This window comes from Zonotrichia albicollis, chromosome 1 (assembly GCF_047830755.1).
Source record: "Zonotrichia albicollis isolate bZonAlb1 chromosome 1, bZonAlb1.hap1, whole genome shotgun sequence".
NCBI lineage: Eukaryota > Metazoa > Chordata > Aves > Passeriformes > Passerellidae > Zonotrichia > Zonotrichia albicollis.
Window position 1 is genome coordinate 115,704,331 of NC_133819.1, and position 14,466 is coordinate 115,718,796.

The 14,466-nt window shown below is 42.5% G+C and overlaps 1 protein-coding gene across 1 annotated transcript in view; it reads left to right on the top strand.

The window, feature by feature from the left end:
• The first annotated feature begins 417 nt into the window (after window positions 1-417).
• Window positions 418-14,466, top strand: part of XKR4 (XK related 4) — a 235,561-nt gene continuing 221,512 nt past the window's right edge. The window contains exon 1 of the mRNA XM_074551114.1: window positions 418-1,391. Within this exon, the coding sequence (XP_074407215.1) occupies window positions 556-1,391 (836 nt within the window). The 5' untranslated portion in view covers window positions 418-555. The remainder of the gene's footprint in view (window positions 1,392-14,466) is intronic.

Here is a 14,466-nt window from a genome sequence, read left to right on the forward strand (position 1 = left end):
CACCCTCGGGGCAGCGCCGCGCCCTCCCCTCCCGGCCGCCGAGCGCCCCCTTCCCCGCCCCTGCGCCAGTGCCGGTGCCGGTGCCGGGCGGGGGGCGGTGGCAGCGAGGGAAGAGGGATGAGGTCATCCTCTTTCCCGGCGTCAGTCAGCTGGGTGGTGGCGGCGGCGGGTGCGGGCGGAGGCGGGCGGGGAGGCGGGTGCGGGATGCGCTGCTCCGGGCAGCGCAGCCCTGCCTGCTCCCGGCTCGAGCAGAGCGCGGTGGCGGCGGCGGCCCCGGCACCGGCGGCCCCCGCGGAGGCGGCGGCGGGGCGGGCGGGCTGAGCGCGGCTCCCCGCAGACAGGCGGCGCTGCGGACGCGGCCGCCGCGGAGGAGCCGCCCGCGGGCGCGCAGCCCGGCGCGGAGCGTGGACAGGGGACGCGGGGAGCGGCGGGTCCGCGGCGGCGGAGGGCGGGAGGCAGGAGTCAGGAGGCGGAGGAGGAGGAGCAGGAGGAGGCGCGGGATAAAGGAGCGCTCGCTGCTCCCGCTCGCTCTCCAGCGGGGCTGAGGGAGGCATCATGGCCGCGAAGTCGGACGGGCGGCGGAAGATGAAGAAGGGCGGCGAGGTGGCGTTCACGCCGCTGCAGAACTCCGAGCACTCGGGCTCCGTGCAGGCGCTGGCCCCGGGGCTGCCCGCCGGCGCCGGGCCGGGCGGCGGCAGCGACGACGATGAGGCGCCCGGGGGCGGGTGCTGCAGCGGCGGCGGGGACGGCTCGGGCGGCGGCTCCCGGTGCTGCTGCTGCTGCTGCAGCGGCGGCAGAGGAGGAGACGGCGGAGGGGGCGGTGGCGGGGGCTCCCGGGGCTCGGGCGGGGGCTCGTCCTCCTTGTGCCTGCGGCTGGGCAGGGAGCAGCGGCGCTACTCGCTGTGGGACTGCCTCTGGATCCTGGCCGCCCTGGCCGTGTACTTCGCGGACGTGGGCACCGACATCTGGCTGGCGGTCGACTACTACCTGCGGGGCCAGCGCTGGTGGTTCGGGCTCACCCTATTCTTCGTGCTGCTGGGCTCCCTCTCCGTGCAGGTCTTCAGCTTCCGCTGGTTCGCGCACGACTTCAGCACCGAGGACAGCGCCGCCGCCGCCGCCGGGCACTGCCCCGCCGCCGAGAGCAAGCTGCTGGTGAGCAGCGGCTCCGCGGCCGCGGACATCGACGCCGCTCGCCCCAGCACGCCACAGAGACAGGCGTCCACCGCCAGCAAGGGCAACGCCACCAACAGCAGCTGCAACAGCAGCAGCAATGCCGCGGGTAGCGGCGCCGCCGGTCCCCGCGCTGGCGGCGCCCGGTCCGCGTCCTGCGCCTTCTGCATCTGGCTCCTGCAGTCGCTCGTCCACATCCTGCAGCTGGGGCAGGTCTGGAGGTGAGGAGCAGGGCGAGGGCGGTGCGGGGGCCGAGGCCTGAGCCCCTGGCCATGGGGGAGCACACCCGGCCGCGGGCGGGACTGAGCCCGGGGAGCGGCCCCCTCGGGGTCCCTGCTGGGGACAGCGCGCCCCGGGCCGCCGGGGTGACCGGGCTCCGCAGCGCTGACCGGGCTTTGCAGGGCTGACCGGGCGCGGGGGTCCGAGGGGAGCCCCGCCGGGTCCCGGCCATCCTGTGCTGCACAGGTGACTGCCCCGGGAGCGCCCGGCTGCCTCCAGCCCGCGCAGCGCCAGGTGCCCAGAACCTCCTGGGAAACCTCCGCCGGACGCTCGGTAAAATTAGGGAACCGGTGGGGAAAGTGACCATAGCCCGGTAATGCACACCTCCGGATCTCCTCACACGCGGCCAGCACACCCTTGCCGCCAGCAGGGAACTTCACTGGCAGTGAGGAGTTACTTTCCCGTAACGCCCTGATGCCTGTTTTGAGATTTAGTGTACATATGCTGTGAACAGTCATCTCCTTGCTATGCATATCCATTTTCTATATGTGTGATGTATTAAAGGGATGTCTTCCAAATCAAAGTTTTGAGTAGCAGTTCTCAAAACCATCTGCAAGTGACGTACTGTGTATTATGGAAAGGATGTGCTGAAATGGGTTGGGAAAGGCACTTGCTGGAAAAGGAGATGACATCATAGTTTTCAAAAGTAAAGTTTTCCTTCAGTTTTAGCAAATTTCTGGGAAAGATTCATATGGAGGCTGAATGCCCTGCAAATACATTTAGTGCTGCCTGAAAAGGGCAGAGTTCAGAAGGTATAGTGTATAAAGAGGTAAAACTTTCACATAAAATTTTGGAAGATAGATGCTGTGTTGAAGAAGGTCATGCAGTAGGGCAAGTGCACTAAAGGAACAGTGGAAAATCCCTTTTGTGTTTCTTGTCTGAGGATGGAAAGAAATTATGTCATCCTTCTGTTTTGGAAACACTTGGGACTTTTCACAACTACTTCATTAGGGAGTTTAATTTGTTGTTCCTGTAAACTTGTAATGCTGGTACTTTTAATATCTGTCTCATTCTTTTGGGCAAAGTCTGTCTTTTGCTCTGTCAGCACAGTATCCAGCACGGCTCAGTTCTGCTTGTGGCCCTTAAGCATCAAGGAGTCCAAATGCTGGTAGACAGTTGACCAAAGATCTTGGAATGCCACAACTAAGTACCTTTTGCTTTCCAGAGTATTTGGTTCATTGTAACAAATTCAATTTTCTAAACTTGTGAAACTAACTTAAAGTTACAGGTGTGCTCTTATTAACAATGACGTGACTTGAAAGAGAAGAAGAATTTTGAAAAAAAAGTGATGCTTTGTTTCAAATCTTGAATGCTTGTATGCTTTATCTTCTACCTTGTTTAACACAAGTTAAGTTTAGGACTTTCTGAATGTGATGGGTTTTGTGTAACGTTTAGTCCACACCCTGCAGAGGTAGAAAAGTAAGTACAGTGGCTTACTTTGAAACTGTACTTAGAAAATCATGTTGATATTCATCCATATAGAAGTCAAACAGTGTGGCTCATGCTGAGTGATAAAGGAGAGAGTTTGACAAGGTTTGGTGTCACGACTCTGTATTGGAGAACACAAAGAGCAGGGAGGGCTGTGGGTGGAGCAGGGTGGGATCCAATACTGAACAGCACTTCTGTCAGATGAGGTGTCTGGGATTTAGAGCTCTCCAGCTGCTTGCTTTTTGAAGAAGCACAGTGTCTTTTAACACAAGATTTACTCCTTGCAAAAGCACCTGCTCTTCTATATTTAAAGCTAGATGAGTCTCTTTTGATCGTATGTAGCTTTTCTTCATGTTTTATGTGCAGCAGTGTAAGACTACCAAAATATTAAACTGATAAGGCATGTTAGGACATTATTTATGGTTTAGCCTGTTGCACTTTTAAAATTTTTTTTCAGTGAAACAGAGCCATCAAATTGCCTGCCTGTCAGTAACTTTGTAGTATTTATTTGCAGCTTTCCACAAACTTAGAAATTATATGGTCAGCAGTATGGAATGTTTCATATGAGCACTTCATAACTGATTAAAGTGGCTCCATTTTAATTCCCTACATATATTCCTGATTAGGGAGAGCCTTTGGAGACATCTACAGCTAATAATCAGCCCCAAAGAGAAGAGGTCACATCACACCTTGAGGAGCTCTGTGCATAAGCATGGTGTCAGAACTAACATGATCTGTAGAAATTTTCTGGAAACAGTATCTCTAATCGGACAGTTAATAGTCCAGAACTTCTACTCTGCAGTGTAAAATTGGTACTGCCTTGAGAAAATAGCTCAAGCTTTTTAGGCTGAAAGATGATCTAAAGTGTTTTCCACTTGCCTGTGTTTGGAGATTTAACTCCTCCTTTGACACAGCTGAACAGACCCTGCTGCCAGACAGGGGCACGTGCTGGGGTCACCATCCTAACAGCTGACAAAACCTGTTACCCTTTGTTCTGTGCCTCTCATTATGTTTCTTATTAGCCTTCAGATTTTTCCTGTTTTTGTTTCTTTTGCCCCTGGTTAAAGCTCTCCTGTAGCTACACTTAAATTTTTTGTTACCTATTACCCTGAATCTCCCCCAAGTAAAAATGACAGTAATATGTTTCTCATTTCTCTATCAGGGAATGAAGAGAAAGTTTGCTTGTGCCTGATTCTCTGGCTACTAAAATTGGTGATCATTCTGTTTTCATGTGGTTTTTATTGTCTTCTGTCTCCTCTTAAAATTAATTGAATCCTGAGGTCTTCAATTTCCCTTTATTTGTTCCATTGCCAAAGGTTTTGGGGGCAATGATGTCAGTGGCTTATTTAAGGAAAGCATTCTGAGGAAAGAGCAATACAACTGACAATCCCAGTGCTCTTAATATCCTTGAATTAAATAAAAAATTTGTAAAAATGTGTTTTTAGTGATTAATTCTGTCAGAATGACTTATAACAATTTCAAAGCTTTTCCCCTGAGATTAATTTTTTGTTTACAAACATACTGAAAGCCAGATCATTGAAAATTATTATGTGTTAATTTTAACTAAAATGTGCTAATGGGAAATGAATGAGGTCTTTAATGTGGAATGGAACAATTCTAGAAGTAGGCAATCAAAAGTCACTAAAACATTTTTTATTCCTTGAGTGTGAAAATGGGGAACTGCAGGAGCAGCTAAGCTGCCAATAAGTTCTGAATAAAAATTTTTTTTTCTTTTGAAATTGGTGTAACTTTCCCCCCAAAAACTTTGGAATATCAAATGGCTCCTTTTTAAAGAATATATATATATATATATATATATATATATATATATATATTTTTTTTTCCCCTCTGGGGTTTGGCTTTTCATGGACTTCCTGATAGCAATGGCCACCTGTTAAAATTCCAGTGAAGTTTCTGAGGATCTGCTTGCTACAGCAGGGTGCAGGAACTAGGCATTTTTTGGCAGCTAATTTCATGGTGAAATGTGATCATTGGTGAGATTCTGCCTTCAGAAATAGATACAGATGTGTTTCCTTAGCCATACATCCAGTGTGTTCTGCTTTTTACCAATATTTGGCCACAGAAATCTCTTCTCCCAAGCAGGTGCTGTGAGAGACTTCATTATTAGTAGACTCTAGGGGGTACAAGGAGGATACAATACACAGGGTGTTTCTATCCCATTGAAAGGGAATGCTTCAATTAAGAGTCTGTAAGGACATCTGTAGAAGTATAAGTGCCAGAAGGATTCAGATAAACTCTTGCCCTTTGAGCCTGGCCTGAGAGTGTGTAACCACTGCCCTCGAGCATCCCTTTGATTCACTAAACTCCACAGGCTTAGCCACGACTTTCAGATTTTGCTGTGGATAGCAGGACTTGGTGACTGGATGTAAGAAGTCATAGTGTTCATTTGGCATCTGTGAGCTGGTTCATTTCCTTAAAAAAAAATTCTGGCTGAGATTCCCTTGGTCTGGCAGGATTCAGATAGCCATGCTCCTGAAGCTGGGTAAAGGGATCAGCCAGCCCTGGGAGGAGTGTGGGTTGTGGGAGGTTGGGTGAACAAGAGGAGGAGACTGGAGGATTTGCTGGTGCCCATCTTGTGGTGTCTGGAGAGCAAGAAGTAGCTCCCTGAGACAGCTCCTGTGCCTTGCAGCAGGGTGGTGTGAGCAGGCTGCCTTGGTGCTCAGAGTGCTTGGGAGTTCCCACAGTGTCTGTCGTTTTGTCTGAAGGGCTCAGTCAAAGTGCCTGAAAGGGAACTGTCAAGTTTCTGTAGCTGACAAGGCCAGAGGAAGGGTGAATCATTGAAAAGATGAGGACTGGAAATTACCCTGTGAAATTATTTCTGGGTAGCTGAAGCAATACTGAGATGATGAAGTATATCCCTCTCAATGGAGTGAGGGGGTTTGACTGAGACTTCCTAGCTCTGTGGGAAACCACCCAGAGAAGGAAGAGGACACACCAAGCTGCCCTCTTGTCCTTCCTGGTGGCATTGTCCAGGACAGATGTCTGTTCCTAAGTGGATCCAGTTCCCTGACAAGTGATGCTATGGATTGGCTATATCTGCTTGTGTGTAGTACTAAGAAGCCTCATCTTTCCTGGTTCTTATTTGGAAAAAAAAAAAGGAGTTGTGACCAGGTTGTAAAGGTGATGTTGGATTGTGAGACCAGGGTGAGTTGTAATTTCCACAGGTGCCCCTGTGGAAACGTTTTTCACAGGTCTGGGTCATCTGCCAAAGAAATGTCATTGCTTATGCTCATAAGATTCACTTCTGCAATGACTTGACACTCTTAGAAGTAAAAAAAAAAAAAAAAAAAAAAAAAAAGAAAAAGAAAAAGACGAAAAAGGGTGTCTGCTTTGTCTGCTCTGCATGTGAGAAATCCTGACAACTTCTTCAGGTGCTCACCACTGAGCATGACTGATGCCCTAAACTGGAAGTCCCAGCAAAGTAGCTCAAGTTAAGAAAAACATCATTCTTAGCTCAACTCCAAACTTAAATAGGTTCATTTCTTTTCACACTTTTGATCTACATAGTAGTTTTTGACACTTTTGTTCAGTAGCAATGTAGGAGTAGTTATGTGGTCAATAATCCAGCTGCCATTGGACTTCACACTAAGATGTGATAATATCTCAATCTGACACCAGTTTTTCTCACTGTTTTGAAATCTGTCAGATAATTTGTCACATGGAGTCCAAATTTATGAATCATAACCATTTCCTAGACAAGATTATTGCATATCCTCCCCATCTGTCTCTTAGTGTAGCGAAATGCTGCCACTCAGCAATGCCATATTTCTTTTATTGAGTTACTGCAGTGCTTGAGTTCAAGTCCTACTGACTAACTATTTTGCTTGCTGTGTCTTTAGGTCTCAGGAAAGGTTATGGGCTGTCAGAAACAGGAAATAAAGTTGTGTGGTTTTTTCCCTCAGCAGGATTAGAAGGGCAGCCCACCCTGTAAGTGGCCTGACCACATTTAAGCTTTTGAAAATATATTCATCAGAATAAATATTCAAAATTTTTGAGTCTTTTCATTCCCTTTTTTTTTCTTTATTTTTTGTTCTCTTTTCTGAAGATAGTGGTATGCAGATGAAGTCTGTGCCTTTCATATTTTTTTTTGAAACACAGGAATAAAGCTTTACTATGTTCTTAAAAATCTCTTACAAGTCTGCATACAAATCAGATTTGGTATTCAGTTTATTCTAATAACTTTAGCTATGTGTAAAAGATGCTGATGTACTTTAGAAGAAAGATACTGTACTTTAATAATTAACAAGTGTTCTCTCTGCAGAGAATATTTATCAGTTACATAAGTTTTCAGATTTTCAAAGGACTGCTTAAGCACTGATTTCTGATCACACAACTGGCTTAGTAGGAAAACTAATATTTTATGCACAGAATGCTTTCTAGAAACTTATATATGGGAAGAATTTCTATTTGCCTTTTTCCAAGAGTGGAAAATTGATAAGATTACAGGGGTTTGTGTTTCAGAGGATTTCGTATCACCATATACATATATTATTTTAGAGTCCTCTGGTGCTGTGAACAAATGATTATATGTATGCACCATGATTTGAAAGATATGCATCACATCATAATTTGTTTCTAAATGTTATAACCTTGCAGAAGGTTCTTCCAACCAGATGAGGGTTTTTTTTTATTTTTTTTGGTGTTTTTTTTCCTTTTTTTTGTTATTGTTAAAATTTCTGTTACATCAGAAAAAATATTTCTCTCTGAAAGGTCAGTTTACATGTCCACATCTCTTGTGGGAAAGCAAGTGTAACACGACAGCATAATCTGTAGCTTCAGTTATCCTACTTCATTCATCAGGTCATTTACATCACAGTTTAACTTGTTCAGAAATGTATTCTCCTTGTCAGCTGGCTTAGTGGTTAATATTTGTCCATAAGAACTGACTTGGCCACAAAGATACAAAAGCTCTAATAAAACTAAAAATTAAATCAATTCTTCTGTCACTTGGTGTTACCTTGTTCTTCTGTCTCTCTGTTCCAATTAAGTAGCTTTTAATGTGCTGCAGATAAATCACAGCAGTGACTTACATTTTCAGTAAACAGGTTGTTTGGGAGGAATTTGTCAGGCACAGAGAAAATCAATAGCTCTTTTGCTTGCACTTCAAGAAAAATTTTTTGTTTGCTAAAGTACATTTACAAAGTGGTGCCTTTTTTGTCAATTTTAGCGCAGCTGTCAGTTGTATGCATTGTGTCAAGTGGATATGGGCGTGGAAGGGGCAAACAGGCTATAAAAAGAACTGCTTTGATTTTCTTGATTTTTAAAATGAGAGGAGGCTGGTATTGAAGAGCACATGAAGGAGCATGTAGAAAAGGAGGAAGGTTCTGAAAAGGCATGGGAATATCAGCCAATACTCCTAAGTATGTACCTAATTCCAGTTTGTTTCCTTTCAGCCACTGACCAAAGAGGAATTGTTCGAATAATTTCCTCAGAGACTGCTTGAGAAACTGTAGAAGCAAGCAGGCAAACAGAAGAGTTGTATGTCTGGGAAAATTCACAGTAAAAATATTAGACACATGGAGAAAATGCTAGATAAACTCTCACTGCACTGAGTAGTCATCTGAACAATGATAAATAAAAATGTGAGATACCAGTCTGGCATAAGCTGACAGGAAAGAGAGTACTCTAAAACATCTTTTCATAAATTTTAGAATTAAAAAATAATAGGTCTTGGGTACATATTTTTCCAAGAGATTTTACCTGAATTTTCTGACAACCATAACATGAATTATCATCTCCCCGTGGGCTCTGGTTGCTGAAGTGGTTTCTTATCACTCTCCTTCTCATTCTGTTTCCCTGCCTGAATGGCTGAAATGGGTTATAATGTACTTTTTCCCCCAAGATAAAATAATTGCTGTATTATGTTATTATTTTCATTACCTTTCCTTTGACAACAAGCCTGTGCTGCTCAGTGTGTTCATGGTAAAAGGCTTGTGTGGTGAGCTGTATAAATCTGTTTGATTGGCAGGGGTAATCAGTGGGGGTGGTTAATGTTATCAGTCACAAGTGATTTGATGTCACGAGTTGGAGCACATGGAGTGAGACTGTTTTGTGGGGTGTTTTCAAAGGAATTTTAGCAGATAATGATATGACAGGGAAAGTATCTACTTTTTGTTCTTCTAAAGTTGGAAGGTGTGACTTAGACGAGACTAATGTACCAAGGATGGTGCCAGCTGCTTTAGAGAAGGATGCAGATGTTTTATGGTGAATAAAAAGGGAATTAACCTACAGATGGATGGACAGTTTTCCTCATCTCTATCAGCTGTTATACATCAGATTAATTTCTGCCCTTAAAAAATAAAGGTTAGCATTGCCACAGTTTCAACATTACTCGCTTTTATGGGATGTTTTCATGTAAACATCTGATCTATTCTAGGATCCTGCCAACTTCTTTGAGTGATGCTTTCCCATGGATAGTACACAGGGTCAGTAGATTACTTCCTGCAGGACCAAGGAAAGTACCTTTACATATCAAGCATCAGACTTCAGCTATCTGTAGAGAGATCTATACATGCAAAGAAAGCAAAGAAAGCCACTAGGCTGATATTTTCACATTTTAATAGTGGCTTGTGTGGAATGATAAGCTTTGTCATTATAAATGTGTGTGAGCTTTTATCTAAAGGAAGGGCATGGATGCAGTTGTGTCTTTTCTTATTATTCTTCAACCCTAACCTTTATAGTCTCGCTTTATATGGAAATATTTCTGCGAGACAGATCTATAATAGAACTTTGCTCTGAAAGCAGAATTTAGATGTTCTTCAGGCATATAGACCTGAAAATATGACCTAGAAAATTTGGCCTAACAGCTTTGTGAGGAAAGCTTTTTTACTGTGAGGGTGACAGAGCACTGGAGTAAGCTACTCAAAAAGTTTGTAGAGTCTCCTTCTCTCTGTAGATATTCAAAACATGCCTGAATACGATCCTGTGCAACTTGTTCTGTGAACTTGATTTAGCAGAGAACTTGGACTGGATGGTCTCCAGAGGTCCCTTCCCGCCCAAAACATTGCTATTCTGTGATTCTGTATGAACTTGAGGAACTTAAATACAATGGAGCATAATGTTCAAATTGAAAGCTGCCTAGAGGCTTGTATTCCTGCCTGCTAGCTGTGTCCAGAAATTCCCCAGCACACACAGCCTGAGTTCCTCCTCATTTGAGCCCATTGCAAACCAGAGGCTAGGCTGCAGTGGCACTGAAATCCCTTTGTGGATCCAGTTGGCAAGCATTGTTTAAATCTGCTTTATGAGCAATGACAAGCTTATATCCCCAACAAATATTGCAGACTCAGCCTTGTCTTATAGTACTGGAGAAATGTCCCTTGTGATTAGAGTATTTGCTCAGGTTTCAGGAGATTTCAGTCCACTGCCCTTTCCAGCTGTGAGGGGTCAGTTCTTGTCTCCCTGATTGGTTTCTGCACTGATGCTTAGGCAAGGCTGGATGGGGACATTTACTGCCCTTCCTGCCAGAGTTGTGACATAACACTGACAGAGAAATGTCATGTTTGTGAGGATACAGAGGAAGACCTAATAGGGCTTTGTAATGAGACCAAAAAGAGGTTTCCCTGTCTTTCTTCATTACAGTCTAATTATTTTTCTACCTTTTCCCACCCTTTAACCTTCTCTCTTTCTCTTACCGTAAAAGTATTTCTGTTTACAAACATTCATGCTTCATGTATAGTATAACCACAAAGAGCACCATAATACAGACATCCATGAAAATGCCTGCTTAAGCTTGGGGGAGTAGCTCCAGATCAACTGAATTAGCTGAAGGGTTGGTTTATTAATTTTTTTCATTAACCTTTCTTTGTCGTATGTAATCAAACTTAAAAAAAGAGATAGAAGAAAGCTGTTTTCGATGTATGCATCTGTAGGGGGATAGAATATAAGTAAATAAAGGTAATATAGAAAGTAATCTTTGGGGCGGGGGGGTAAGAGTTGCAGTTGAGCCAATTATTAAGGCTTGGGAGCAGGCCTGATGTTAACAGGCCACACCTGTAGCAAATCAGAAGAGTGTTATAAAAAGTGGATAGGTTGGTTGAGGGGGAACTGGAGTTAGTTGGCTGCTGTGAGGAAGTATCAGTGCCTAGAGGAGATGCCTACAAGAAACATCAAGGGGGTATGAAACTCTAGCAATATGGAATCTTTGCAATGAAATGACCATAGAACTCTTGCACTATAATGACAACACGCACCTACATTTTTGTTCTACATTTTTGTACGTTTTCTACAATGTTGTTCTACATTTTTCTCTGCCATTTCTCGCAGAAGTGAATGAAATAACAATTTTAAAGCTGCTATTTAAAAATTATTCAGTTCTTGATTCTTGCTCTGAGTTGATTTCCTGATACCATTTTTGTAGTTGATTTTCAGCAGAAGTTTTGTCTTTGAAATAAAACCCAATCTTCATGTCCCAGCTTCTTATTTCCCAACTCACCTCAAGCTCCACAGCAAGTGGAGCCCAGCTTTTCAGTATGCATATTTTTGTTTGTCTCTTGGTTGCCTTTAGTCTATGTTCAGAAATTAAGAACTGCAGCTCCCTTTTACTTCAATTGGAGTGGAGCCTTTTATATTATTTTTTCTTAAAAGAGAAGGATCTTTAAAGGCTCAGTTTGGGTAGTCAAAAGCAGAGCATACTTCTGATGATGTTATTCTTTAGTTGTCTAGTACATATTTGCAATCTAGTCTATGGATATTATGAAGCCTTATTTTTGTAATATACTTTGAGATAATCAGATGGGAAATGATCTAGGTAGAAACAATTCAAAATCAATTATCATTTCAATGTGTCTGTCAAAACAGGTTTTAAGTTAAATATGTTGAAAACATGAGCATCTTTCTATAATGGACAGTATTGAGCTATTAAAGTAAGATTTTAATATTTTAAAGATGTCTTTCCACAAGGCTTTATGCTTGTTACACCCAGAATATGCTATATAGCTTTAAAAAAAGTTCTGTCCTTCACCCCTTTTGCTTCACATACTATTACTGCTTCAGGTTAGTTCATACCCTCATCTTTTGAGCTGTTTTTCTTATTTGCTAGTTTGCTTTTTAAGCTGGCTCTAGCATGCTGTGGGAAACTGTCCTAAAGGTTAGGGATTTTTCCAAACAAAGTGGAGGAGCTAGAATCAACTTCAACCTGAAGCTTCCAAGCACCAGTCACTTCAGCTTCAGAAACAATGACATAAGTGGGTGATAGCAGACAAATAGGCTGAGGATAGAACATCACCAGTAGTATTGGTGGAAACTGGACTCAATGCAGAATTATTGAAAAAAACCCCCATAAATGTAAACAGGGTTCACAGAATTTTAAATGGGTAAGTAAAGATTGGGTACTTAAAGAGGATTTACCCAAGTGAAGCCAAATACAGTGCAGGGGATAATTAATGTGGTGGAGAGAACTCAATAATAACGACTTTGAACTTTTACACTAGTGTGTTAATGCATGTGTCAAAAGGAGGAATTGCATTTACAGTCAACAGCCATTTGTTAGCAATTTTTACCACACAGGCAAATTAAGAACTCATGATAACATTGTATGAAAATTACCTATCTGAACTAATGGCTTTGTTTAGTCCTTAAGCATGTTACTCATTATTTTTTTTTCTTTACCTAAAAAAAATTTTGGACATGTACATTTTTCTACAACCTGTCTTCATTCTCTTTGTGTCCCTTCTGTGGAAGAGCTACTCCATTAATAATCCAATTGGGTCAGAGAATTAATTAGTTATTGAGAGTGTTCTCTTCATAGTTGGATTAAATCAAGAGAGCTTCTGAGAAAACTAGCATAGAGTGCAAAATAAGTCAGTTATTTTAATAATATAATAATTATTAAGTCAGTGCAAAATAACTCAGTTCCTGACTTTGTGTCATAAGAGGCTTGCTTACTCAGCCCCTGATGGTTGGTCTGGAGAAGCAGAATATAAAATCCCAGGAACCGTGAAGGCTGTAGTTGAAATGGACCTGTTCCCTTGTCAGTTTGTACCTGTTACTCCTGTGCTGTCTGGTAGACTGTGAATTTTGTCTTGTTTTGTAAGTTTATGGATGCTTTGCACTCATCAGAGAAAAAAGTATATCTCCTTTAGAGAGGGAATGCTGGTCTCCTGACCAAACTGGGAATTGGGCCATTGAAGGCTCTTCAAGTGAGACTTGCCTGAGACAGCCCAGAGCAAGTCTTTAATCTTTGTGTGTCCTCTGCTCTTCCAGCAGAGCTTATTAACAGCCTCCAGCCTCACCCACATTGAAAAGGTGACAAGCTGGAAGAGGATTCTCCTGTTCCTACGAAAACTTCCTACAACAGCAGGAGGATGATGTTATGTGCAGGTTTGGGGATACTTCTGAAATAGAAGTAATGAGGAGTTGCTGCTAGTTCTGGTGGTTTAAGCACATGTTTAAGATAGAGGAGTATTTTTGAGCCCTTCCTTATTCATCCCCAAATCAATTTCAGACCTAGACTCACTCCTTTTTCTTGAATCTAGCTCTCTGCCATATCTTTATAACACACTATGCACTCACAAGGGGGTCAACCCATTCTCTGCTAAGAACCAGAATTTTTCTACAGGTCTATCTTTTATTAGAACAGGTGTGTGAATATCATACTGTGTCAGAATTCATGTTAATAGGTTGTTATCAGTAATTATGTTGTTTTACAAATGGGAGATACATAAAATAACAACAACAAAATAAAGAAATTATACTTTCATATCTTTCTGATTGGCTTTCTTGAAGTGCAGAAAGTATTGGATGGAAAGAATATTTTGAAAAATGTTGACTGTCACCATAATGAAGTATATTTCAGTAATGACATGAAAAATTTTCCTAATGCATTCTATAGGTGGGAAATAGAGGCACATTACATGAAAAAAACCATAAAATTTCAAGTTTTTAATGTAATACTATGTCCAAAAGGATTTTAAATATCCTCAAAATGATTCATTGAGCTTTGAAACAATCAGCATTTACATAATCAGTGTGTATTAACACAGGATATTTTCAATACCTCAGCAAAATCTATACCCCTAGTTTTTAATTTTATGCCAGCACCTAAGGAGAAAATATGGCCAACAGCTTTATTTGACAACTAGCACTAAAAGAGGAGTCAAACTTAAAAGGACACTGTACATACCCATCATCATAAGAAAAACCTTACAAGTATTCTTTTGAAGTTCACTTATGAATTCAGTTTGACTGTGTTAATGACTTGTACTGATTTCTTCAGCTTGAGCTTTATGAGTGCAAATACTTATGGAAGGTGTATTTTAAGCCTGAGTGCCAGAATATTAATCAAAACCTTAATTACATATTCAGTAGTAATATTCACAATTCATATGGGTCTTACTTAATTTCATTACTCATCCAATCAAGGATCAGAAGCAATGACATATGATTTAAATAGCAAATTGTTTTGGATATTTCTAATTAGTAGGAACAAAGGATTGGTTATCAAAGAAATTAACTTTGGCACCTTGAAAACTAAGAATAACCTTGAAATAAGAATAAACTCAACATTCAGATATGTTCTGAAAATTTACTAAATGCTTTCATGCATGCTTACTGTATATAAGTTATTTGCAA